This window comes from Oxyura jamaicensis, chromosome 8, assembly GCF_011077185.1.
Source record: "Oxyura jamaicensis isolate SHBP4307 breed ruddy duck chromosome 8, BPBGC_Ojam_1.0, whole genome shotgun sequence".
Taxonomy (NCBI): domain Eukaryota; kingdom Metazoa; phylum Chordata; class Aves; order Anseriformes; family Anatidae; genus Oxyura; species Oxyura jamaicensis.
This window is the reverse complement of record NC_048900.1, coordinates 23,417,555-23,442,432: the sequence shown is the minus strand read 5'-3', so window position 1 is coordinate 23,442,432 and position 24,878 is coordinate 23,417,555. Positions and strand designations below refer to the sequence as shown.

The following is a 24,878-nucleotide window of genomic DNA, read 5'->3' as shown; positions in this document are numbered from 1 at the left end:
GGGAAGATCAGCTGGACTCCAATGGAGAGAACTGGGATGAGTGTGGACAGCACATGGAAAAAATGCAAAGATTGGAGGGAAAAAAAAAAAAAAAAAAAAAAAAAAGCAGCTGTATGGTTATGTTTTGGCCAAGGGAATTCAAAACACGATTTTTGTGCACAAATAGTGCCCAGAAGAGCCAAGAGGAATGATTTGAGCTGGCACACAGGAACTTTTGGAGGTAGATAATATTGAAACTAAGGGTGGCTTTGGCAGAGTATTTTGGCTATCGTGACAGGTAAGTTGCAGGACAGTCTTTCTCAGGTTAAGTCAGAAGCCTAGCTATTTGCAACCATGAAAGTAACTTTAGCAGAAAATACCAGTGCTACATCCTAGTTACTAGCAATACTGTCTTGGGGAAAATAAATAAATTATTCTTTTAGATCACAGAATCACGGAACGTTAGGGATTGGAAGGGACCCTGAAAGATCATTCATCCCAACCCGCCGCCGGCCCCCTCCCTCTGTCCGACAGCGACAGGGCAGGGGCTCCACCACCCTCTGGGGGCATCCCCCCGGCGCCCTTCTCTCCGGCACACCAGGGGGTTACTCCAGCAGGCAATGTCCTGCACACACACCCTGATGCCCCTCAGTCTCTCCACCTCCTCCCGGAGCTCAGGCACCATTTGAGCAGCCCTTCCCCCCGAGGGTGGGTGGTCTCCGTGCTGCGCTCCCCCGGCAGCAGCCCGCTCAGGCACTCCCCGCAGCCAGAGGCCTGAAAAGCCGCGTCCCTGGTGGGCAGAGTCTGGGTCGCCACAGACTTTTTTTCCTCCCCTTTTCTCGGCAGAGGGCCTGGCCGCAGTCGCCGAGGCCTTAGCAACGCCCAGGCCCCGTCAGCCTCTCTGGAGGCCTGCTCACGCCGCTGTCCCCGGCAAGGCCAGGGCCCGACGTCCCCCCGAACTCGTGGTCGGGTGCTGCGGCTGCACCGGCTCCAAGGCAGCCGGCCTCGACTCCTGAGCATAGATCTCTGTTCCTAGAATAGCATTACTATTGCTGGGATTGAAATGATTAGTAGTCTGAGCTTCATTCTTCAATAATAATGAAGCAAAGTTGGCATAAACAGGTGGAATAGTCTGGAATTCTGTTTAATTCTGACACCCATTTCAATTTCAGAAAGGACAAGAGAATACATTTTAGAAAGGACTACTGCTATTCCTGTGTAGCAGGAAAGCTTTGAGAAGAGTTAAACGGGATACAGATGAAAGCTGTAAACACCTTCAGTTACATACAGTTTGGGTAAAACCAGGATAGTTGTGTCTTTCTGCATCTAAGATGCCAAGCACAGGTTGTTAGATGGCTCCTCTTTGAGACAACCAAAGTGATTACCTCGAGTCTCACTCTTCTGTTGTCTAGTGACAACCACAAATTTGATCCAAGCTCTTCCTTTCTTAAGGTGCTGGAGAAAAGTAAAGTGAGGCCTTAGCAGTCTAGAAGAGAGAGCTAAGACATGGAAGCTTTTGGTGGCTCCAGAATCAATGAGCTGGCAAACAAAAGTTCATGTATAGTACATGTAGCTGGTATAGAGCTATTCAGGAGCTACACCAGCACCTACTTGATTTCCGAAATCTGCTACCTCCTGTTGATCTGCCTGGTGGCTCTGTGCTGACTTTTGTGAGCCCCTTCTAGAATCCCACTATCTGATTATTGGAAATACATTCTTTAAAGCTCCATCCCTTTCTGTAAAGGACTCTTTTGTACTCAGCATGCGGAACAATGCTGTAAACACTTCAGAACTTACCCCCACATTGGCTTCATTTGTTTATTTTGTTGCCCGAGGAAAAGTATCCTGAATCTGTTTGCCTGACAACCTTCAGCAGCATTCATATTCTCTTCTTATTCTGTTGGCTGTCTTTGTTGTCCCCAGATAAAGGCATTGGAAAATGAACAGCTAAATCAGTATCTCATTGCTTTGCCCTGAGATGAAAAAGGGTAACTTTTAATAGTGGGGTTTCTGCCAATTGGCTGTCCCTGCCCCTCGCTTTCTTCAGAGAGAAGGGCTGTCTGCTTGGGGTGGGGAGAGGAGACAGGAGAAAGTTTCCCTTTAGATGGATTCCAGAGAGTCGAGCAGATAAAGGGCCACAGCTGCTTCACATTTAATTGGAAACAGCCAAATTGCGAGATCAATTCAGGAAGCACCTGTGTCCAGTGATGACTCTCTATTGTTACTGAGTTCTCAGAATCGGCTCTGACCTTCTGCCATGCACCAAGCCTTGACATACTGCACACAGTTTTCTAGGCCAGAAAAACAGCAGTGCTCATTTCCATCAGACTGCTCTTTCAGATACTATGCTCAATGCTGCCTTCTTTCAGAATGGGAGAATTCAGGACAGGCTTTTATTTCTGGCCATCTGAGAGTTTATTGCAAGCTCTCAGAGCTCTGCTGTAGAAATTAATTACCCTTCCTCCTTACGGTTGAACTTCCTGGCCCAGTCGAAGCAACATGTCTTTACTATTGTAGCTTCCTTTCCTTTTTCTGAAGCAAAGCGCTTCCTTGTTCTCCTTTTCTCACAGCATTCTACAGGTGTGACCCTAGTTCCCCAGCATCAGCATTGTCTCATGATGGAAGTGTCTTTGCTCTACTGTAAATGTTTTCTTGTTCCCCATGGGATGGAAACACACCTGATCCACACAGCAGTGCAGCCTTTTCACTCCATTGGGATCCATGACCTTCAAAAGGTGGTGTGCAGACCTGGCTGGAAAATTTTTGACGTAACTTTCCCCACACCTACTTAGTAAAAACATCAGTTCAGTAGACGCCATCCCAGAAACTTACAGATGCCATCAAAGCCCTCAGGCATCTTCCAGCAGTTGCCGTATTTATTGGGATACCCAAGTGTCTTGTTTGGGGTGCCAGCATAGCAGGGTTCCTCCACTCTCATTCTTCCTAGACCACTTAGCCGTTAATGTTTGGGATACCCTTGGGAGAACATTAAAGTTGTGAAATAAGTAAAGTTTTATTTATAAAAGAAAGAAGAAAAAATTGTGAGACCTGTGACACTTTCATTGGGAACTGAATTAATTAAGAAAAAAAAGGACCTGGGGAGATACTAGGCCATTCTGGATCTCGTCTCTTCTGAGACAGGGAAAAACGCCCACTTTTTATTTCTGTGGGTGGAATAATCTGCCCACTGGGATACTGCAATTCTTCTTAATCCTATTGTAAACCTTTGGATCTTTCACTTGATCTGAGCCTGAAGATCATACTCCCTTCACAAGCTTCCTTGCCCTCAGAAGAAAAGCAAACCCATTATTTAGGGGTTTTCTTTGACAGCATAATTTGCAGTAAGTGGTGTATAGGGATTAAATGGGGTTCATCTGCATGCATTGGCAAATTTATTGCCTCATCTAACATTGGAGAATATAACTACTTAATGCTTAAAACATTTAGTCATGAAAATATGCACAGTACATTTTCAAGGGTTTCCCGTGTGCCTTTAAAATATCCTCCTTTGCAATTTAATTTTCTTTGTGTCTATAATTGCTTTACAGCCACAAAGCATAGGGACTGAGCCAATCAAAGTAACTCATCAGGGGAAAGAAATTGAAGGAAACCTCCAAGTCATGGTAGAGAAGCAAAGTCAACTTACAAGTTCTCAGTCATAGAAACTTAATTATCCTGTCACTTCCTGAACAACACATTGTTTAGGGCCAGTGTGTCTGCATGTTCTTTAGGCCATCTTTAAACACTGTCTGCCTTCTGAAAGAGTGGAACTTGCTACAAAAAAATGGTACTTATTTTTGCTACTCATCCTGTCAAAGAGCAGGATGATTCACGATGTTGGTGAAAGAATATGGAACGGAACTTCTCAGGAATTTTGCTTGACTGTTTTTCCCAGTGGGGCATTCACTTTTCTCTATAACCAGATTTTATCTTTGGAAAATTTCTAGTTTATTTAGAAAAATTGTTTCATATTCTATATGATTGTGTTCCTCATGAACTTGCACACAGAGCCACTGGGGAACCTTGGCCTGGCTCTGCTGGTCAGAGGCCAGCTTGCTCGTTGAAACTGTCATGAAGCCAGCACTATGGTTCCTAGCTTTTCAACTGCTCTGCAGCCCGTCGGTTTTAGATCTGGTTCTCATGCTCTATAAACTAATAGTCAACTTAGAAAGCCTTGGAGACTTCAGAAGATCAGAGCTTGTTCTTACTTTATTTCCTAGTTAAATTTTAGAATTCTTGGTCCCAGAGGGAAGTTGATTTTTCATCCTCTTTCCGCATCCAGCCAACTCTGATGCAGATCTGTTCATGCTACCTCATTAATGTAAGATTAAAATCCTGGTCCATAGTTGCTAGAGATAAAGCTCATCCAAACTGTACTGATATCTGCATCAAGGCTTCTATTTGTGCCAGTAGCTTTAGAGCAGGCATCATTAACATGTGATTGTAGCTGATCTTCTCCTGTCTTTGGTTGTGAGGAGCCGTGAAAGAAACAGTAGAAAACAGAGAGCTTGCTCACATATTATTATTATAGTCAATGTAAAAAGACTGGCTTTTCTAGAGGAGTGTCCGTGGGTGTCTTAGCCTGCTGAACTTGCTTGCAGTAGACGTCTGGCTAGTTTTAGATGTTTAATCATTTTGTGAGATTAATTCCCCTCCTATTTGGAGGACTTGGACTCTGTGTTCAAGTCAGACAATGTCATCAGAGTCATTTAAGCCTTTGGAAAAATTGCACCATGCTCTCTCCAGCGTTATATTGAAACGGGGAGATTGTGTGAATTTTCTGTTTGTGTATTCAGCCTGCACTTGTCCTGTGGATTGATGGCCTCCGTCCCAAGTGATATCAATCTGGGCTGAAGTGCAGCTGCACTTTGTAACAGCTCAAGGGGCACAAAGGTATCAAGTGGTATTGTGTGGTTTGAAAGATGTCGTTTATCTAAGGAAGTTTGTGGTCTGTTTGCTGTCACTCTGTCTAGGCAGTGCCGACTTCCCTTACCTTCACTATCACGTTGTCAGGCAAAGAGACCTCACACGTTAGGCCAGATAGCTTTTCCTCTTCCAGAGCCGAGTTCTTTTCCTTCAGCCAGAAGATCTGTGGGTTGTGCTGCCATCAGTAAAGCTACTTGATTTAGCATGAGTGTAATTACTTGTAATTCTGCTTGCGGGGATCTCTTTCACATGCATGAGTTCCTAAAAATGGAACAGGGTGAGCGAGTAGTCAATGAATTTTTCATTGACACTTTCGCTCAAAATTCCTTGAAGAACATTGCCTTAAAAAAAAAAAAAAAAAAAAAAAAAAAAAAAGAAATGTTGGTAATACAGTTTTCTACATAGCAATACAGTGACAATTAAATTTTACGTCTTCCATGAATGTTCAGCTATTTACAGGGACATGCTTCACAGTCCAAATGGGGTTAGAAGCTTTCCAAAACAAAATTGTATGACTGGACTGGTGACGTAGCCAGATGACAACTTGCAGATCTTGTAGCAAGTTTTGAAATGTACTTACTTCTCTGAATTGCCCCTACAAGAAGATGGTCATTCTTACATAAATATGAGATGAAATCTTCTGCCATTTCTTGTCTACTTCGATGCAAAATAGCCTCACTTTTAACGACTCGTGATATCTTAGCCAAGCCAAGTGACTTTAATCTGGCCCTGAACCAACCTTGGGTCTGAAATCTCTGCGTGAGCATTGCTGTAGGAGAACCATGGTGAAGGATCAGACTAAGAACAATGTGTATCAGCTGCTCCTTCTAGTTAAGCGCTAGGAGCAGGAACGCCAAAGAAGTCAGTTCTTACAACATGACTAGTAAATTAAGAACAGTGAATATATGAAGCACTTGTCAGAGTGAATAACTTAAAAGCCAGAATGTATTTTCATGTTGTAATCACTGAATCATTTTTATTAGAAGTCAAAGTAAATTCCCATGTAATCTGTAATGTCGAGTTTAATTCATGCAGTAAATCATATGTTGGGACTACTTTACCCAGCTCCAGATCAGATATACTTCAGAGAAGCTTTCAAGTTTTAAAACTCTTCCACAAGCTAAACTGATCTCCAGAACCTTTGGAGGTTCACCCTTCTCTGGAGCTTGTGCTCTGTACAAGGGAATGTCATGCCAATATGTTTCCCATTTCCTGGGAATTAAACTGCTGTGTTTGATGACTCAGGACTTCCCAAGAAAGCAACTCAATCACTTTGTCTGAAGCAGCCTCCGGTGTCTCAGAGGACGTGTCTTCTCATGTGCATGACAGTGATTCATGATTGTGGAGCAGAGGATCAGCTCTCTTATTTTTTTTTCTTCCCACAAACTTAATTAATAAAACAAATTTGTATTAATGGGTGTTGAAAGACTTTGGCTTTCCACCTACACTCCCAAATGCTCCACATTCCAGGAAAAATGAAAAATGGACCTGTGAAAAGAAACAGGAGGGAGGAAAAACAGGTCAGATGCAGTATGTGCGTATAGAGGTAATGGGAGTCAGCTGATCCAATGGAAGAACATCCTGCATGAAGACAATTTCCTACAGTCATGATTGCTAAAAATACACTGATACAATATTCCAAACTTAGAATTAATACATGCAAAGATTAGAGTGTCTGAGAGGGAACGGATGTTTGGGTCTCAGCCTTGATTTCTTGTTCATGCTGGTGTCTTGTGGACTGCATTTGTTGCGCTTGTGTAAAACGGATCCTTTGCCAATGCGACAGACCTCTGAGCCTCCAGTCTGTCAGCAGAAGCAACTGGAGGATTTACACTATTGTGACCATTGTGGACCTGGGGAGCCCATCTGTCTGCCTCAGCTGTTTTCATCAGCACCAGCAATTAGCCTAAATTTACACCTAGTGCAGCTGTAACTTTTACTGACCTCAGTGAGACAAGAGTTGCTCCCACCAGGCACCAATGTTGATGTAAGGGGTAGCACTGAGGTATTTCCCCTTTCTTCTGCTGTATGGGAAGTCACAGCAGCTCACATCTTTGCAAGTGCCACTCTGCAGGTCACAGTTTGCAGAGCAAATGAGACCTAATTTGGGGCTCTCGTTTATGGATAGTAGCAGAATGAATCCTATCCGCTGACTCCCATGAAACACATCAACTCAAGGCAAGATTTTCCAGCTAACCTGCAGCAACTCAGCAGCAAAGTCGTAGAGCCCAAGTGCTTTGGTATCCAGTGTCCTGTCTGGCCACTAGATCTGAATCTCCCACCATCTGATCCCAGCTTCACATTTCCAAACTGGTCTTGCAAAAATAAAGGCAGGCCCAGCAGAAATACCTCTGTCGAGACAGCACATCTCTGTTTATGTTTGAAGGGACGATACAAATCTGGAGTCCCCAGCGATCAAAGTGCGCATTCACAGAGAGGAGCCCCATGTTGTGTTTGAAGTGAGCGCAGCACTTTGAAACAAGGATGAAGCAGAAATAAATCAGGATGAAGGATGTGGGGCATTAACTACTTTACATGAAATCCCTGCTGGAAAGACATGGCCAGTGTTCCAACATTTTCCTTGGAGAGTGCTCGGAAGTTGCATACCAGCCTATTTGTGGAAAGCCAAACAGTTCCCCTATTGTCCTTGATATGAAACACTTCCCAGATAAACACATCCCCCTTCCATTGAGGAAAAACGATACAGCCTGTCCAGAGCTCTAACACAAGGGACTGCACTGGGCTGCCGTTCAGCCTCTGTGGTGTTGCTGGTTTCTGTTGGCACTGAGCTTTGCTAAAGGCTACAGTTTGTATAAATGCCAGTATCATTAAGAAAAGGCTAAGTTATTGAGTGAGACTGGGATAATCTTCAAGAGCTTAATAGCGTTGTGTGCCTGCATCCTTGCGTCTCTGTGTTCATTATATCCCTGGAATGTAAATCCCAATCCGCAGTGGCTAAGCAAGGTTCACATGGATCTCAAATACTGTTGTGGTATTGTCTCCTCCTGATTTCTGAAGGGGAAAGAAAACATTGCTAGCTGACATAAACTCACGTGGTTCTCTACAAGGAGAGCAGTAAACCTCTGGTGTTGTAGTGGGTTTAGATTGTAACATTGCCTGCATTTGTGGCATTAAAGTCGTTGCATAAGGAATTATTCCCAACATCCATGGAGTTAAGGCATCCAATTCCAGCACTGGGAAGATCCAGAAATCCCTGTGTGAACTTAGGAGAGAAAAAGATTCCTGAAATCAGCAGTTCTAAGAATCAAGGCTGTCTAATGCCAGGGTACTGGTGGTGGTATGGTCCAGGTCTGTAGGTGGCTCTTCCTCTGCGCTTCTCATCCTGGCAGATGCAGATTTGAAGGGCTGAGTTGTGTCCTAACCTCTGACACAGCTTTGGGTGCACGTGGAGTTTTGCTGTGCACCCCCTTTCTTCCTCTGCAGTAGCACTCCCTTACAGCAGGAGCAGCGGTCATTCTGCTCATTGACTGGCAGTCGGTGGGTGCCATTGAGCCCCAGGCTGGTTTTTTTGCAACCACTTTGCCAGCACTTTTGCAACCACTTTGAAAACCTTGCTTAGCATTTGTGGCAAAGCAATCATCTTTCGTCCTTCAGAGGCATGTGATTTCTTGCTAATGTTAAATTAATATTTTGCATGTGTATCGACTTTACGTGTAGAGCATGGGTTTTGGTCACAAATGGAATGGGAAGTGTAACTTCTATTAACATTTACCAGGCACAGAGGTTTTAAATCCCTGAGGCAATTTTTGAAACATCCCCCTCAAGCAGAATGGGGATATAGACTTGAAGCAAAGCAGAGTTAACAGAGTTTTTTCTAGTTTGTTTGTTTATTTTACAAATACAGCCATGAATTGAAGTCAGTTTTTATGCATTCAAGCATTTATGCTGATAGCAATCATTGCTGAATGGTTAGCAATTCCCACTCAAATCAGCAAAAGAAAGCAAATGACATGCATAGGCAATCAAAGCTGTTTTAAATGAAGTTATGGAGCAGGACACGTTTTATTTTTTATCAGTGGCTGGAAGGCATGTCCCGTGAGGAGAGACGGAGGATGCTTTGTTTGTCTGGTCTAGAGAAAAGGCTGGAAATGACAGACCTGATGAAGTCTAGGTGTCGTATGGGTTTTCTCATCATTGGACTGGCGTGTAGGAAAGGGCTGAGCTCACACCTGAGCCTTTCCTCCAAAGGTCTTTCTCCTTCCTGCATATTTTCATACAAATAGGGATATTTAATCATTTCTGCTATCTGTGCTACTTGGGATAACTCGGTTACAACGGGTTGTCGGATAGTTACTGGAGAAGGAATAGACAGAGGGGCAGACAGGCTTACATGCAGGGTGTCATCATTTGGTTAGGAAACTGAGCTAAAAAGAGCACTGCTTGAGTAGCCTGTGCTTCAGTTCGGAATAAACTTCTCTGTCTCAGAGGGCCTGCTGGGGCAGCCCCAAGTGCTTATTCTCGTTGCAGAGAGATGAGTCAGACGAATCATTCATTCTGCGGTCGTAATTAAAACATCTTGTGTGGGTAACCTCTCAGCAACACGAGGGGACAGTTTTGCAGTCTGGCCCATGCTTATCTGTCCGTAATGCTCACAAGGCCCCCAGCAGCTCAGCGTCCCTTAACCTCTGCTGTATTTCTTCTCACTGTCTTCATGTGAGGAGGGGATTTACTCCCATGGATCAGTGGAAAGCTGGGGCATGGTGGGATTTTTAACTCCCTGAGGAAAACTGTGACAGCACGGCTAGTTTAGCATTAGTTAAGCTACTAACCGCTAAACCACTGGGCAATCCCTGCCTTGTTGGGACGTGATGGGCCATGCTCAGGCCTGCCAGGAGAGCTGTAAAACCACTGGCAGCCGAGTGCTGCTCTGAGTATATACAAGATACATCTTGGCTACTGCAGAATGTGACACAGGGGTCATTTGAGTCTCCTTTTCAGTGCCTGAGACTTATCAACACATTCTTGTACAGATGTTTCCTTTGTAGAGCTGCTTCTAGTGAAAGCAGAAGATTTATATGGGGCTTTCCAGTTTCTGGTCTTGGTGTTGGCTGGTGCTTGCTATCAATCTCACACCTGGATAGATACCACCTATCCAGGACTGATCTTAGCTGCCAGGGCAGACTGCCACAGCAGAAATAAAAAAAAGTCAAGGTCTTTTCTGTGTCTGATAGCAACATAAATCCAACCCTACTGTGGATAACAGTTCCTGGGAAGCCCTTTTGGTTAAGACAACATCCCCAACCTGTGCTGCAAATTCAGCACCTAGAGGGGAAGGTAGTCTGAGGCAGGAGGAGTCCTTGCTTATAAAATACTGGGGGGAAAATGAAGCCCCTTACAGGAGAACTAGCACACAGTGACACTCAGTGTGGATTAGGAAGACAGAGGCAGAAGCTGAAGGCAGGTTGGCACAGAAGTGGAACCCTTATTCCTCCAGACCCTTTGAAAATAAAGTGTACGTGCAGTGCAGGGCTGTGTGGCACAGATGGCCTGATCCCATAAGGCTGGAAGCAGGGGACAGTCTCTGTGGACAGATAAGACAGTTCACTTTAATAATATATTTTTTTTTTTTTTAAAAAAAAGCAATCTTAAATTACAAGATTATTCTGAGAATAAAAGAGTGATTTTGAGGTAAAAAGCCCCCTGTTAGCAAAGGAATATTGGCTTTCCTGTAATGTGAGCTTGCAGCACCTCCTCAAACCAAACCAGGTTTGGTTGTTCTGAAAACGTTCCAGCTTTCCACGGTGATAAGAGGCTAACATGACTGCTAGAACCAAAGCCAAATGCCAGGCATAGTTTTGATGAGTCTCTGACGTCCATTAGACTTGTTAGAAGTGATATTACATGCTTTTTGTAGCTAGGCAGTGCTACGAATGCTGGTCTGCGATACCCTCTCAGAGAACTGGCACTTAGATAAAACATTTCCAGGCAAATAAACAAATACACACAGACTAAGCAAACACACACGCACATACAATGGTGGGAGGAGGATTCACTGTGCTCTGGGGACAATAAAACAAGTGTTTCTCATTTTCCTGGTGTTTCATTTGCTGCCACGTGGGGTTCTCTTCGTGGGAGGAGAGCAGGGCTTGATTGCTGGTATTGTGTACGCTCGTGTGTGTGCCTGTGTGAACAGTTTGTGTAGAAGTTGGGTTTGCTCAAGCTTGTGACAAGAGCCCTTTGTCACATTCACATCGTGCCCCCTGTGAAGGTTTCAACCCCTGCCAATCCCCAGCCTAATTTATCACTTTCACTGACAAGTGAAATCTGTACAGACTGCATGAAGAGCACCTGAGGGTGTTGATATCTCCCTGTCCAAGGAAGCCAGCTGGCTGAATTCCTCTGCTGGGGCAGCAGACAGCCCCTGCTAGCCATGCATGGATGTTCCTTCCCTTTCCTCCATGGGAAGATGAAGGGCACTCATCACTCTCCTTCCCCCTTTTCAGAAGCTCTGTAGAGGACCCAGGTAGGCTGATGTGACTTTCTGAGTTTATTCCTCATCCCATATGAATTGTGCTGAGCCTTTTCTGTACACATCTCAAAGATTTCAGAAAAAAAAAAATAAAATATATCCCCTTTTTGGCTTTCATTTCCCAATGAAAGCATTCAGCAGTGCCTCTCAGGGTCCTCACCAAGGATGCAAGCAGCATCCTCTCAACATCAGAACTGGTGTCGGAGAGAAATGATGGAGCTCAGGAAAGCCCCTGCCCTGTAATGCTGCTGCAAGGCACCAGCTCAGGTCAGGAAGAGTTTTCCTCTTCTAAGGAGAGCAAGACCTTGGCCCTCATGTTAGTAACTAGCTGGTGAGATTTGCCTGAATTCATTAAAGATCAGTTTTTCTTGTGGCCTCAGATATTCCTAGGTATTCAGACTGTATTTTAAGATCTAGTCTCATAGGTTTCAATTAACAAAAAAAGAAAGAAAGAAAGAAAGAAAGAAAGAAAGAAAGAAAGAAAGAAAGAATAAAGAAGCTACTTTTCTTCCCCAAGGCTTCAGCAGCAATATGCATGCTTCATTAACGAAGAATTATAATGAAGAATGGATTTGTCAGGCAGAAATAAGTGTTTGATACAAGCAGTTTTATGAGCATGAGTTAATATAGAGTGGGAATTCAAGTGAAACCAGGCTAATATATAGAGAGACCTTACGTGAAATCCGTTAACGTTAGATTTGATAAAACAGCATTAGACTTTAAAGCAAGTGGAATTTGGAGGAAGAACTCTTCTGCCTTCATTATGTTTCAAGGGCTCTGCCCATTACCGTGCAGTAAAAATGCCCACAGACAGGCTGAAGTGTTGTCTGAATAGGATTTCTGACAGCTGTTTAGTTCTTTTCTTGGAAACACTCAGGCTTTGTGATAAAAATGGTGCAGATGGGCTATAGCAATATTTTGGAATAAGGCAGCCTGGCTCTGGGTTCCTTTTTTTAGCTCAGCAGCCATTAATGGCTAAGCAGATCAGATGTTTTACCACGTCAGCTACAGAGAGGAAAAGTGGATTCAGTGTAACAGAGATGTCGGGTCTCTTACAGGCACGATCTTCTTAGGGCTGTTCGGTTCCACACTTCTGCCTGCTGCTCAGTTTAAGTGGTCCGTGTCTGTCCTCTTCTAGAGATAGCAGCTGCTTATGTGCCTGTGTTATCTGTTGTCTTGTAATCTAAGAGTCTGTATTGAACAAGGTACTTAAGGAAGACAATTGCCGTGCTTGTACAGATCTGTGATCCACCCAGTGTCTCATCCCTGCTAGAGCCCAGCTTCAAAAACATCAGGAGAAAGTGCAGAAAACGCCAGGCTACACTGAATAGCCTGCCCCTAATTGAAGTCTAAAGTCAGCGAAAATGTACTGAGTTAGGCATTTAGTACCGTGCTTGGTTGATGTCTCTGTAGGGAGTATATTTTTAAGATGTGATGAGAAATATGTATTCCTGCAGATGTTTCCCTCTCCAGAGGATCCAGCGGAGAAGGGAAATCAGTTTCTAAAGGACAAAATCTGGGAGCAGAATTCAATTTGGATAGCAAGCAAGAAGGATACACAGAACAGTTATGTTTTAACAGTAGTTATGTCAAGGAATCGAAAGTTTAGAAGCAAGTTAGGTTTGTTTGTTTGTTTGTTTTGTCAATCTTTTGCTTAATCTTGAAACCTTGGTGATAAGTACTGGGATGGAGCAAATTCATCCGTAATTTTTTTTATGCTTAAACAGAAGTTCGGGAATGGTTTGGGAATAACAACACATGAGACAAGAGAGTAGTTTTTGCAACTGAGTCAGCAGACCTGCTTTTAAGCATGTCCGTACAGCTCAGTGTCCCAAAAGTTGACCTTGACTGGAGAGGAGCAGACAGCCACAAACATCACGAGTGCGACTGACTTAAAATGAAATGAGGAGAGAGGTGAATTTTGGTGACTATTTCTAGTTTGGTTATGGCAGCTGGGGGAGAAGGAAGGATTTTTTCGAGACCTTTTCTTGTTTTCTTGTCTCTGGGGTCTGAGTTCATAACAGCTGAGATAAGTCATTGGTATTTGGTCATCACTGTCTAGTTTCTAAGACTCTGCCCAAACCATAAATAAACTGTAGAACCAGAACTGGCCCCCGACCTAAGCCTGAACCAAAAGCATGGAAACATCAGAATTAGACCTGAAGAAACTTAATGTTGCAGATTGGGCTGAACTGGATAAAAATGTTATGCTTTGCAAAACCTATTGAATGATGGAATTTAATTTCCAGCACCTGAAAAATCTGCTGTGTATAATTAATATGACATCACCTCAAACTAACATAGAAAGCTCTGAGATTTTATAAAGAGGAAACAGAGATTACATTGCCTAGTAATAAGTCCACCATTCTTCTTTATTAATGTAATACACGTGCGCTTATTAAAAAGTTAGGTTAAAAAAGAAAGAGTAATATGTTTGCTCTCATTACTAATGGTTTTCAGAAAAAAAAAAAAGTGTGGAATAAAGCTTTAAAATACACCAGTTTAATAAAATGCAAGCCTGAAATGTTGTTTTGTGGGGTAATCACATCACTTTAGATTCATCAGAAAAACTTTGTGTTATTGGAAAAATTGGCCAGAAGTTAGGATTTCCACTCCAGAGACAATGCTGACACTCCAGCATTTGTTTCTGTCCAAAATCGGGGAGAGAAAGCAGAAATATTGTAGATTCATTGCAAAGTCAGCATGCAAATATTCATTAGAAGAAGATTAAACATTGTGGTTAACACTATGTGACAGGTCTTCCAGTGGTACATAAGCATACAGGAATTGAAATTTGAATGCCAGGCCCTTTCTCTCCTCTGTGAAGTGGACTTCCAGAACAAAGCAGATTTCCCAGGGCAGCCACGTAGTTAGATGATCCCCCATTGAACCAGGACGCTTGAGTAGAAAATAGACTGCCTTGAGCTGTGCAATAGGTATTCTGTCCAGGGAGCTTAGAGTACAACTTCCACAAGGCAGTGAGGCTCCAAAGGCAGCAGTGTTATGAGTGTTTCACATAAACCACACTACCTAGGTATAAATAGCTTAACACTACACTGGTATGGTGATACTAAGAGTGTGAAAATTTAGGGAATAGAGTCTGAAGTGAGGCTACGAGCCCTTCTGTGTGCCATAAGGGCAGAGAAGGATCTTACTTACTTATCAGTGTGGGAGATGGAAGCAAAACTGGAGGGTCAGCCCATCCTTCCTCTGCAGGCACAGCCCATCTTCTGAGGCCGGAGCGCACTGCTCGTACAGCTTACGCTAGAGAAGCGTGAACAAAGGATGGTTTAGTTCAGGAACTGAACCAAAAAAGAGTTAAAAAGGGGAAATAAGTTCACAGCAAACTGAAAATGAATATTCTGAGCACGTCTTTGAGGGGTTGGGTTTTGTCATTTGTATTTATTAGTTGGGTTTTTCTTTTTAATTGAGATCAATTTTTAAACAAAAAAGGACACTTTGTAGCATTTTAAGTCTTTGAAAACAGAGGACTCAAAAAAAATTAAAAGCTTTGTTCAGAAAGTGCTGAAATGAAACATTTTGACTTTTCTAAAATAAAAGGCCATTTGAAAATGTGGAAATGGCACATTACAAATGTTTTAGCTCTCTCATTTTTTCAGTAAATTCAACCACTCAAATGGCAAAAAAGTTTACATTTCTTCTATGCCGCAGATCAGCTCCACTTTTAATGAAATGGCATAGGCAGGAAAACTTCTACGCACTTCTTTCATTTTATAGTTTCTCAAACTAGGAAGGAAAACATTAAAATCCATGGGAATAGCTTGACCTCACAAGCTTTTCACTTTGTTTATGCACAGAGTTGAGTATTTGCATTTATATGTTTATATGGAGGACCAAATTCCCTCTCAGACTAAGGTCACAGTTCTTGAAAAGCAGTGGTTCTTCCCAGACAAATACTGTGATGCGGATTTTGAGTCCAGAGATACCATCCAAGTTTTGGGTGGACTGTAATCTAATTTAATTACTTAACCTAATTTAATGATCATGAGTTGTAGTAGACTGGTGCAAAAATGAAAACAACTTTGTTTCCAAATTCTGTTAAGAAATGGCAAGGCTTTAACTGTAGCATACAGGCCTGAGGCAACAGCGCACTACATAAAATAACCTTGTTATTTTGTATATTAGCCAACCAGAGCTTTTTCTCAGGTGATTGGATAGCCAGGGATTTCACAGGTATTCTGTTTTGCTCTCTCTTGAGCCCAAATGCATCCTCAGCAATTTATGGCAATTGTCTGAATCAGCTCAGATAGGTTAGGACTGCGTGGTCGCTAAAGGAGAGGGGTGGGCGTCTCCAGACAATCCAGATGCGAATATATAGGATAAATCAGCAGCCTGAGTTTTCACCTTTTTTCCTTTGACTGTAGAGGAAACATGTGGTGATTGATTAAACAATTTGACTGAACACCTGAAGCAGTATGGGACAAATCTAGTCCTCATATCTCTTCTATGGAGTTACACTCCTTTGCAGTGAGGAATAAATAAATTCACGCTTTTGACTTGAAGGAGATGAGCTCTGTGGTGGTATGTACTGGTGTCACCTGGTAATGTGAGAGACCATGGCCTAAATCTGTACTGTACATCAACAGTGAGAGGCCCTGTAAGCTGTGCCGGGGTGCGTTAGGATTTCTGCCTGGTTTTCTGACCTCCTTTTCTTTGCTGCTCTCCCAAGAGCTATGGAAATCCGAGTTTCATCCTAGCGTGGAAAAGAAAGAAATGTCAAGCTTCTTGTGGGACAGGACATTCTGGTGCCCATCTTGTGGTGGGGATGACTGTTCTCTCTGAGAGATGCGTAAGGAAAAAAAAAAAAAAAAAAAAAGCAAGAAGCAGATGTCTCTGTGGCCTGTGGCAAGGGGAGGCAAGATGCTTGTAAAGGACTGATGAATTCTTGCTTTGACAAAGATGCCCAAATTGGAATTTATGGGAATCCGGCTATAATAAAATGTTCCTAACTTAGTGCCTGGCTGCAGTCCTGGTGCATCCCGAGAACGGTGGCATAAGGATAAAGCTGCCACATCACACATTCCTTGCTATCACCACAGCTTGTCTCTCGAAACAAATTCTTTCCTTGTCTGACAGTCTTGAAAATTGAAGCAAGGAGCAAAAGAAAAAGCTCGGCACCGGCGTCTTGCTTTGAAAGTGCATGCAAACCATGGCAGTGTGCTGAACGACACTGTTCCATTTCTCACACCACAAAGACAAGATGCAAATAACACATTGGCAAACTTGGTTTTAAGAAATTCTGCACATATCCGAGTGAACAAAGATGTTACTGCAAAATCGCTGAAATATAGATGAAGGATTTAGTTGTGTGGAAGGTAGCAAAGTGTTTTAAAAGCGTTGTCTTTGGGGAGCAGGTTCCTTGTTACTGATCAGTGGTTGAAGCAAGTTGGCTGTAAGAGGAGGTGCTTCTCTGGGGGTCTCCAAATGGCATCTCCTATGTCGTGAGCTAAAGGAAGGGCAAATCTGTGGCCCTGTGGAGGAGATGTTCCACTCAGGAGGTGGTCACAGCCCTCCGAGCTGCAGGAACTGGACAGCTGATGTGAGGGCAGGAGGGCTGCTTGCCCTGCAGGGAGGAAGGCTTGCCTGGGCTCCCAGGTGGCTTGGGGTTGAGGGGAAGTAGGGCCGGAGCAATTATGAGTATGGGAATTATGAAAAGAAGCTATTACAGGACTTCATGGTGTTCATTTTGTTTTTCTGATCAGATCCCCTCTGTAAGTCTGGCAAATCCTGATGATGAGTCAAATTTCTATAAACAGTGCCAACATAGAGACGCTGGAGACCACAAGGCAGAAAGAGAAATGCTGAGACAGTCTAATGGAGGGTACAACTGCCTAATCTACTTGCATGTTTTGTTTTGTTCTTTTAATTCTTGAAAAGAATTAGAAAAGGCTGGCAAATCCACCAGAACTGAAACAAAACCACAGGGGTCTTTGTCTGTGGGATTAAGCATTTTCAAGAATGAATAAGAACAAATGTTTTCCTGTTTTCACTATTTTCTGTACCATAGGATAAAGCAACTTAGGTTGTTTGCTGAGACTCCCTGGTTTTCTTATTTGGACTTCATGATTTCAGGGAAGTTGTTTTGCAGAACTGTGCATCCCAGGGAAGGAAATTAAGGTCAGAGAGGAGAGAAACCCACCTAAGGGCCTGAAATATTTTTAGTTTCTCAAACACCGTCCCATGTGGGAATGATACATTTAAAAATGGGTGGAACCTCTGAGCCTGGAGTTGTATCAAGTTATTCATGAAAAATCTCTGAGATCTTTCTGTGGACCAAGATATTTGGGTGGTTTCTCACCCAAGAGTTTCTCACTCCTTCTTGAGAAAAGGCACTGTGGCCTCACAAAGTGAAAACTAGCTCTGCTCTTCTGTGGCTTTAAAAATAGCTATGTATCTTGAAAAGCTGTCTCAGCAGTAGTGAAGGAGTGAAAAGAAGTATATTATATCCCCATGGTTTCATCCAGTGCAGCTGTGCTAACAGAGTGCAATGAGACTGAGACCAAAGGAAAGGCATGAAATAGTCCATGAAATCATCAGTGAATCTAATGGTAAAGCTTCATGCAGTGAAGAGATCTATTGCCCAGGGATCCTATTGCAAATATTGGGGGGGAGGGAGGGGTCTTTTTTTAGGGGGAAAATCCAGAATAGGAATAAATCCAGGCCCATTGTAAATGTATTAATTAAAAAATTAATTAAATCAGTGGGAAGGTTATCATCTGATAGGAAGTGTACCTTGCTTTGAATTAAAATATCTTTATTCTTACAATGTATTTGAATTAAATATGCATATTTTGGTGGATTAAAAGTTTTATTTTTTACTTCTGGTTAAATGTCTGTAGGATGATCGGATTTGGAAATAACTAGCTCTCCAGGTTTTATTAAGTCCATTTCAAAAAACAAATCATTTTTACATATCTAAAACTTAACGACTGGCTTTTTGCTATTGTCACCGTATCTGTTTTTAGACCATTTTATTTTTCACACACTGTGTGTGATTTTGTTTTCATTTACTAGGAAGAGTTGTTGAGTCTGCAGATGTTCTTACCAAGGATATTTCACTCCTCTGATTCCCAATATTCTCAAGCTTCAGTGCTTCAACATAGCTTAAAATATATGGAAGCAAGCACGCATCAACATGTAATCTTCAACAGTCTTTCTTAGGTCTTGGGATAATTATTAGTAGTACAGGAATAATGGAACAAATATTGACCAAATGTAATATGCAGTTGCCACAATGGATATATTCCCTATGCGTGGACTCTAAAGAACAAGTGGTTAGTTTATAACCCTCTTTGGGTTACAACATTTTAACATTTCTTCAGTGTTTATTTATTCTCTTCCCAAAGAATGTTCTGAAATATCGAGTTTACAACCTGTGGCTCATGTGATGGCAGTGGAAACAATTAAGCCAGAAGCTTTCAAAACCACCATTGGGATTTTGATGCCCAAACTCATTAATTTTAATAAGAAGTGAGCTGCCAGTCTTATTAAGTGGTTTCTAAAATCTCAACCCATAAAAACACCTCTCCACTGATTCCAGTTTACTAGGAGTTCAGAGCAAGATAAACGTGTAACAAAATAGTAGGTGTTAAAAGGTGGAAACTATGTGTTCAGATGTCTCTAAAAGCATTCAGGGAACCAAGTGGTGGCCCCAGGCTTTTACTGGCAGATGTGGTCTAATGTGGGGCTGCTCCTGCCTTGAGCATCTCGAGGAATTACTGATGTGATCTCGCTGCCAACGGATCAGAGCATGAGACATGGTTTTGGTTCCACAAAGCCAGTGGAAACAGAAATTTGGCAGCAACTCAGTTTCTGCTTCAGGTTCTTGCATCTGTTTCATTCTCTTGCCTTCTTACCATGTTTTTGCCCACCGCAGCCTGTTAGCCAGGGTCGGGGCTCTTCACCTTGATGTGCATGTGGGTAGATGGCTTGTGGGAAGACCTGAGTGTATTAACACAACACCAAAGAGCAGAGTGTTGCACCGTGTTGTCTTCCAAGCCAATAAGTGGCTGCATTTGCATATTGATATTTCACTGATCCACCATCGTGGTTGGATAAAAATTAAGAGCGTGACTTCTGTGACCTGAAGGACCCATCCATTGCGAATCTATGAGAGCCTTTCCTTCTACTTGACTCTGGAGGTGGTATCTCTTCAGTTGACTTGAAAGCTTTGGAGATCACCAAGATCTTTCAAAGAAAGTTGCTGTACTGATGAAATCTCATCCTCAACATGAATCATGGAAGAAAGTCTTACTCGGAAAAAACACCTAGAACCAGTAGATCTCTCTGTGAAATAAAAATAGAGTGTGGAACGAGTGTGAATGAGTTCAAAACTGACTCGCTGAAAGTATGAATGCTTGGAAAAACAGGAAAATATGGGACTCTTTGGTGTCTGTTATTAATGAAAGCAACATTGGAGAATTTTAGAATTAATTTAAGCAAATGTCTTTCTTTTCTGTATCTGTCATACGATCTCTGAAAAAATTCATTAATGTTGGCTACGAGTGACAAAGTTAATGTGGTTGCCAGTGAGTCTCATAGCAGCGATAATTAATACTCAGTAGCTAGTAAAGGTGGAAGGGCCTTTAGGTGAAACGGGATGCGGTGGAAATAGATATGACCTGAGTGCTATTGTAATGGACATCAAAAATATCGAAAAGAAAAAAGCTGCCATTATTAGTAGTAGATGTGACTTTTTTGGAAGAGAACAAAATGTTTCATAAATGAAACATGTGGTTTCACTTGCAGCACATTTTGTACATTGTCACCAATGAAGTTTAGGATTTCTTATTACTTTTTCATTAAAATGTCTTACTGGTTTCACTCAGGAGGCAAAGCTTTTCACGTGGCTTTAATTGTTTCTGTCATAAAAGTCATAGCATCCATGTAATAGAAATAGTTTCACAGACCACAGCTTCAGAATGCCTATTATTTCTCTTCCATTTTCTCTACCTGCAACTCACTGGACCATCCTCTCTTGCAATTAAGACCAAACAGGAACTTCTACTGAAGTTCAAAAAAAAATAAAAATAAATCCTTTGTGTCAGTAGTGCTTTATTAGATTTTTGTTTCAGATATTATAGCTCAAAAATGTAAATTGACGTGGCCACATATCAAAGAAGAGACTTTATATTGACTTTTTTCTAAAATCAGTGAAACTCTAGAAGATGAAATCAATAGAAGGCCTTTTGCTGCAGATTTACAGTCAGATGCAAGAGGTGGTAGTATTTCAAACAGCAGAAGTGAAGAGCTCTGGCAGTATTGTTTCATGGTGCCCCAGGGGAGGTCATTTATCCCCTTTCTTTTTTCCCTCACTTCTTGATTATACAAAAACTGCTATGGTTTGGGTCTCACAAATCCCATCCCAGCAGCCCAGCCATTGGACTGTACTTCTGTCATCAGCTTGGGCTTCCCCATCACCAGTCCTAACTCAGATGAACAAATACAATTACTGTTACAGTCAGAACAATTATTTGTTTCCCACAGATGATATCCAGAGTTGAAAAAGAAAAAAAGAAAAAAAGAAGGGATCTAGTGTTATTCATTTAAGTTTTACTTAGGGTTAGGGTATTCATTAGTTGAGAATTTGTTTTCCTCAGTGAGTGTCCCAGTTTTGCCATTTAGCCTTCAGACCACTGCAGGAGGTGATGGTAACCCATACAGGAGGCTCCAGAGCCTGTAAGACATAGTTAAAATGTAAGAAGTCAACAATAGCTTATCATCTGTCTCTTCACCCTTTTTCAGATTGGTATTTACTTGGTAGTTTTCTAGGAAATACACTGATGTGTTTAGCCACTGCTCCAGAGCAAAGCATCTCTCCTCATGCACCTCCTTAGCAGCTAGCAGCACCCACCGAGTAGTGTAGTCCTCTGTCTTCACCTTTTCTTAGCACTGTCCCTCACGTGTTCACCAAATGTTTAAATGTGTTTTGCAGTTCAAGGACGACAAAGACAAGTCCAGCCTTTGAAGGGTCCTCAGCAACAGCCCTGCCTGCCCTCCAGCTTTCAGAGCAGGTCCCACTGACGTCTCCTTCCCTGAAGCCCCTGCAGATGGACGAAGAAGACAGCCTGTCTCCTCACCTCCTGTTGCCAGACAGTATCAGCCAGCTAGAAGAGTTTGGCAGGCAGAAGAAATGGCACAAGAAGCAGCACAAACATCATCGCCAGAGGCAATTCAATGACCTCTGGGTTCGGATAGAAGACAGGTGAGTCATAACTTTTATGGCTTTTGTCCTCATCCTGCTGTCTTCTAAATAGTTGCCCTTTACTGATCCCAGCCTTTGATGATAGGCCATGAGAAGGGTTGGAGAAAGGCTAAATGGGAAAGATGGAGAGTGAGGTCTTGTTTTTGGAGCATAATGAAAAACTTGGAGGAAGGATCATAGGAACGTTTAATCTAAAAGTCAAGAGAAAGAAAGCTAATACTCAGAATATTTAAAATATACAGAAACAAACAGTTACCAGAGTAAAAACAGGAAAAAAATGACAAGGGAAAATATTCTTTTTGCCTTACTTCCAGTAATTATTTTCCAATATTTACTGTCAGTTTTCAGCCCAAAGACTGAGCTATTTTCCAACCATTTAGACTCCTCCTGGGAGTTTTCAAGATTCTGAGATATCTGACAGTCTTCTGTGTTCTGGGGCCGAAATGCTTTAACACCTCAGATTGCCTTGAAAACAACAAACATAGAACTGGCTGCTCACCTGTACATATTATTATTGTCTCTCTGTTGGCATTAACCTTATTCCCATTTTTATAGCACCTAAAGTGCTTTTCCATAGCAATCCAAGTTAAGTCAGAGTCTCTCGGAGGCTTCTGCCTTTACTAAGGAAAAAACTCTACGTATTTGCATTCTTTTATTATCTGTTCTTTTTAAGGAGCAGTTGCCCCACTTTTGTTGTGGTTTATTGTTTTCTTTTCTTGGGATGATTGACATAAGGGATGTTATTTCGGTTGTGTATAAAAATCTCACTGTAATAAGGGTATATCTGATGTTAATGCCAGCCTTGGTAAGAAGAATCAGGTCTATTTTGTTCGCAAAGAGTGTTCAGTGTTGGATCCTCTCTACAGAGGTTGTTTAAGCATGAGCTAAAAAGCATTTGGTCCTACATAGTTCACTACCTCAAAAACAAGGGAATTCTGTACGTCTTCTACCTCGGACATGCCAAATCATGGTGTCCAACGATGGCCCGGCATTCCACATGGATGTCTGGGCCAGCTCACCTTTCCAGTAATGTAAGTGAGGTGCTTAAACAGTCAGATCTTGCAGGAGCCTGGCAGTTAGCCACATTCCTCCTGCCTCCTTCTTATCTATCCGGAAAGGATATTGGATATTGGGCCTGATAGGGCTATGGAAATGTGCAGCTGGGAGCTTAAAGCAGTGGTGCTTGCATAGCTTTGGCAGACTTGTGTGCCTTTTGTTGTTTTTATTTCAGTAAGAAATATTCCTAGGAAAAGCCTTTAAAAGGGTAGCTCTCCAGGTTAGAGTTAAATTATTCGCTCCGTGCTAGTGAGAGATTTCATCTGAATCGAAACCTTTTATCCCTTTACTTCCATTTCATTAGGATGGAGATTGGGATGAGGGATGGAGATTGGGATAAGTTTCCGCTCCCACCACGCTGGTGATGAACCAGACTCTGTGTGTAGCCTGCTTGCTGAAAGATCCCAGGGAGATATTAGTGGGAGATCACAGCCCTAGAAATGAGGAAAGGCTGGAATAAGGGAAGTCTGCCTTGGTGCTTTCACATGGATTTAGTGCTGTTGCAGTTCTGGAGCAACTTCTGGTGTTTTCCTGGAAACAAAACAAAACAAAAACTACAAACTGTTCAGCTAAATCACAGACTCACTACCAGCTCTGGTTTCCCCATAAATTGGATGGGGTCTCACTGTCATAAACCAGCTGCTGCATATTGTGCTTTTGGCAGTTGTGTTTCATCAGTATTAATTGCAAGCTGGACCTTGCACAAGGCGATAAACAGTGTGTTCTTTCAAACTGGTGCTCTTCTGATTGGCAAGAAAAGAGCAGAAATTTGTGCCTGTCACCAGACTTTGCAGCATGGTCGTTCTTGGAAGGAAACAGGTAGGAAGACTAATAACATGGACAAAGCACATGATCTTACACTGTGTTGCCCCAATAAAGTTCACCAGCACTCAACAGTGAGACTGTTAGCACTCATTTTTGGAGGATAACTGGTTTACTGGAAGCTCATACTCTGGCCTGTCCACATATCCATTACACATTTGCATATACTTAAATTGGAGCCCCCCCTCCTCTGTCTGTATGGAACATCACTGTGTGGACTGAACTTTGTGCATCTTGTGTTATCCTGAAGGTGGCTCAGTCTTACCTAATGGTTCTTCTTGCACTTTGAGTTTCCTAACTCATCTGTTGTCACCCGGAACTTGAGTCTGAGACAAAGTAGAGGGATTTAGGTCATGTTTATGTATTTTTTGGAGGTAAAAGCTATATAAAATTCATTGTTTCCTTGCAAGGCCTTCTGAATTCAGCTGTTTGAGCCACCTTTCAACCTGAAATGTCAAAGAGAAATATACAGGTAGAGGACAAATCCAGGCAAATTTAAACCAGATTATTGATTCTTGTATGAACCTCATTGAACTGTGAAATGACCGTGGTTCATACAGCTCTTTTCCAATGCTTTATTGACCGTGGATTACAGGACTTTATGAGCCATGAATTGCAGGGCTTTTATGGACTATGGATCTCTAGGCTATCTCATACACTTCTATGGAAATCTTAAGGTGTTTTTTTAAGCTACCAGCACAGAAACAAAGGAAATGAACACAGGAGAACAATCTTAAAGGAACATCAAAGGTCTGACTCCAGCCTATAAAAGCCAGGAAATCCATAATTAATGGTTCCACTAAGACTTCAGCTCACACAGTCTTTCTGGTCTGATCCGAGGTTATAGCTACAATTTGAAATGGCTTCATGAAAAATGAGTCATCATTTAATGTCACACATCATTATTAGTATTTACTTTCAGCCATACCTTGGAGATTGTCCTTTCCTTTTTGTTCTGTCTTAACAGCTGAGGCATTTGAGTTGGCATCCCTGAGTGGACAGTGTTTAGATTTGTGTGTTTGAAGGTTAGTACTGCTGTGGAGGAGGAGAAAGCTCCTGCTCTGTCTTCTCCCTGTCTCTGACAGAGCTAAGATTTGCTGATCTCCTGGGTAATAGTCTTCACTGAACAATTCAGTGAAGGCTATTAAAAAAGTAAAAAACACTGATGAAATGTGTGGTTTGCTCTCCCATCTGCCTCCTTCCCTCCAAATCTAAACAAGATGAAAAAGCCCTGCCTGGCTACAACTCGTGTTTGAAATTGTTTGTCAAGAACCAAAATGAAATGGAGTTTTCAAGTAGCAGGATATTTTTTCTAACTACTTGATTTTGCAGAAAGGCATAGATCTGAAGTCTGTCATTGGGAGGAATTTGAATGGAGAC

The 24,878-nt window shown here is 42.3% G+C and overlaps 1 protein-coding gene across 1 annotated transcript in view; it reads left to right on the top strand.

Moving 5' to 3' along the window:
• TRABD2B (TraB domain containing 2B) overlaps window positions 1-24,878 on the top strand; it is a 281,239-nt gene that overhangs the window by 236,524 nt on the left and 19,837 nt on the right. Inside the window, exon 6 of the mRNA XM_035332878.1 lies at window positions 21,351-21,620. Coding sequence (XP_035188769.1) covers window positions 21,351-21,620 — 270 coding nt within the window. The remainder of the gene's footprint in view (window positions 1-21,350; window positions 21,621-24,878) is intronic.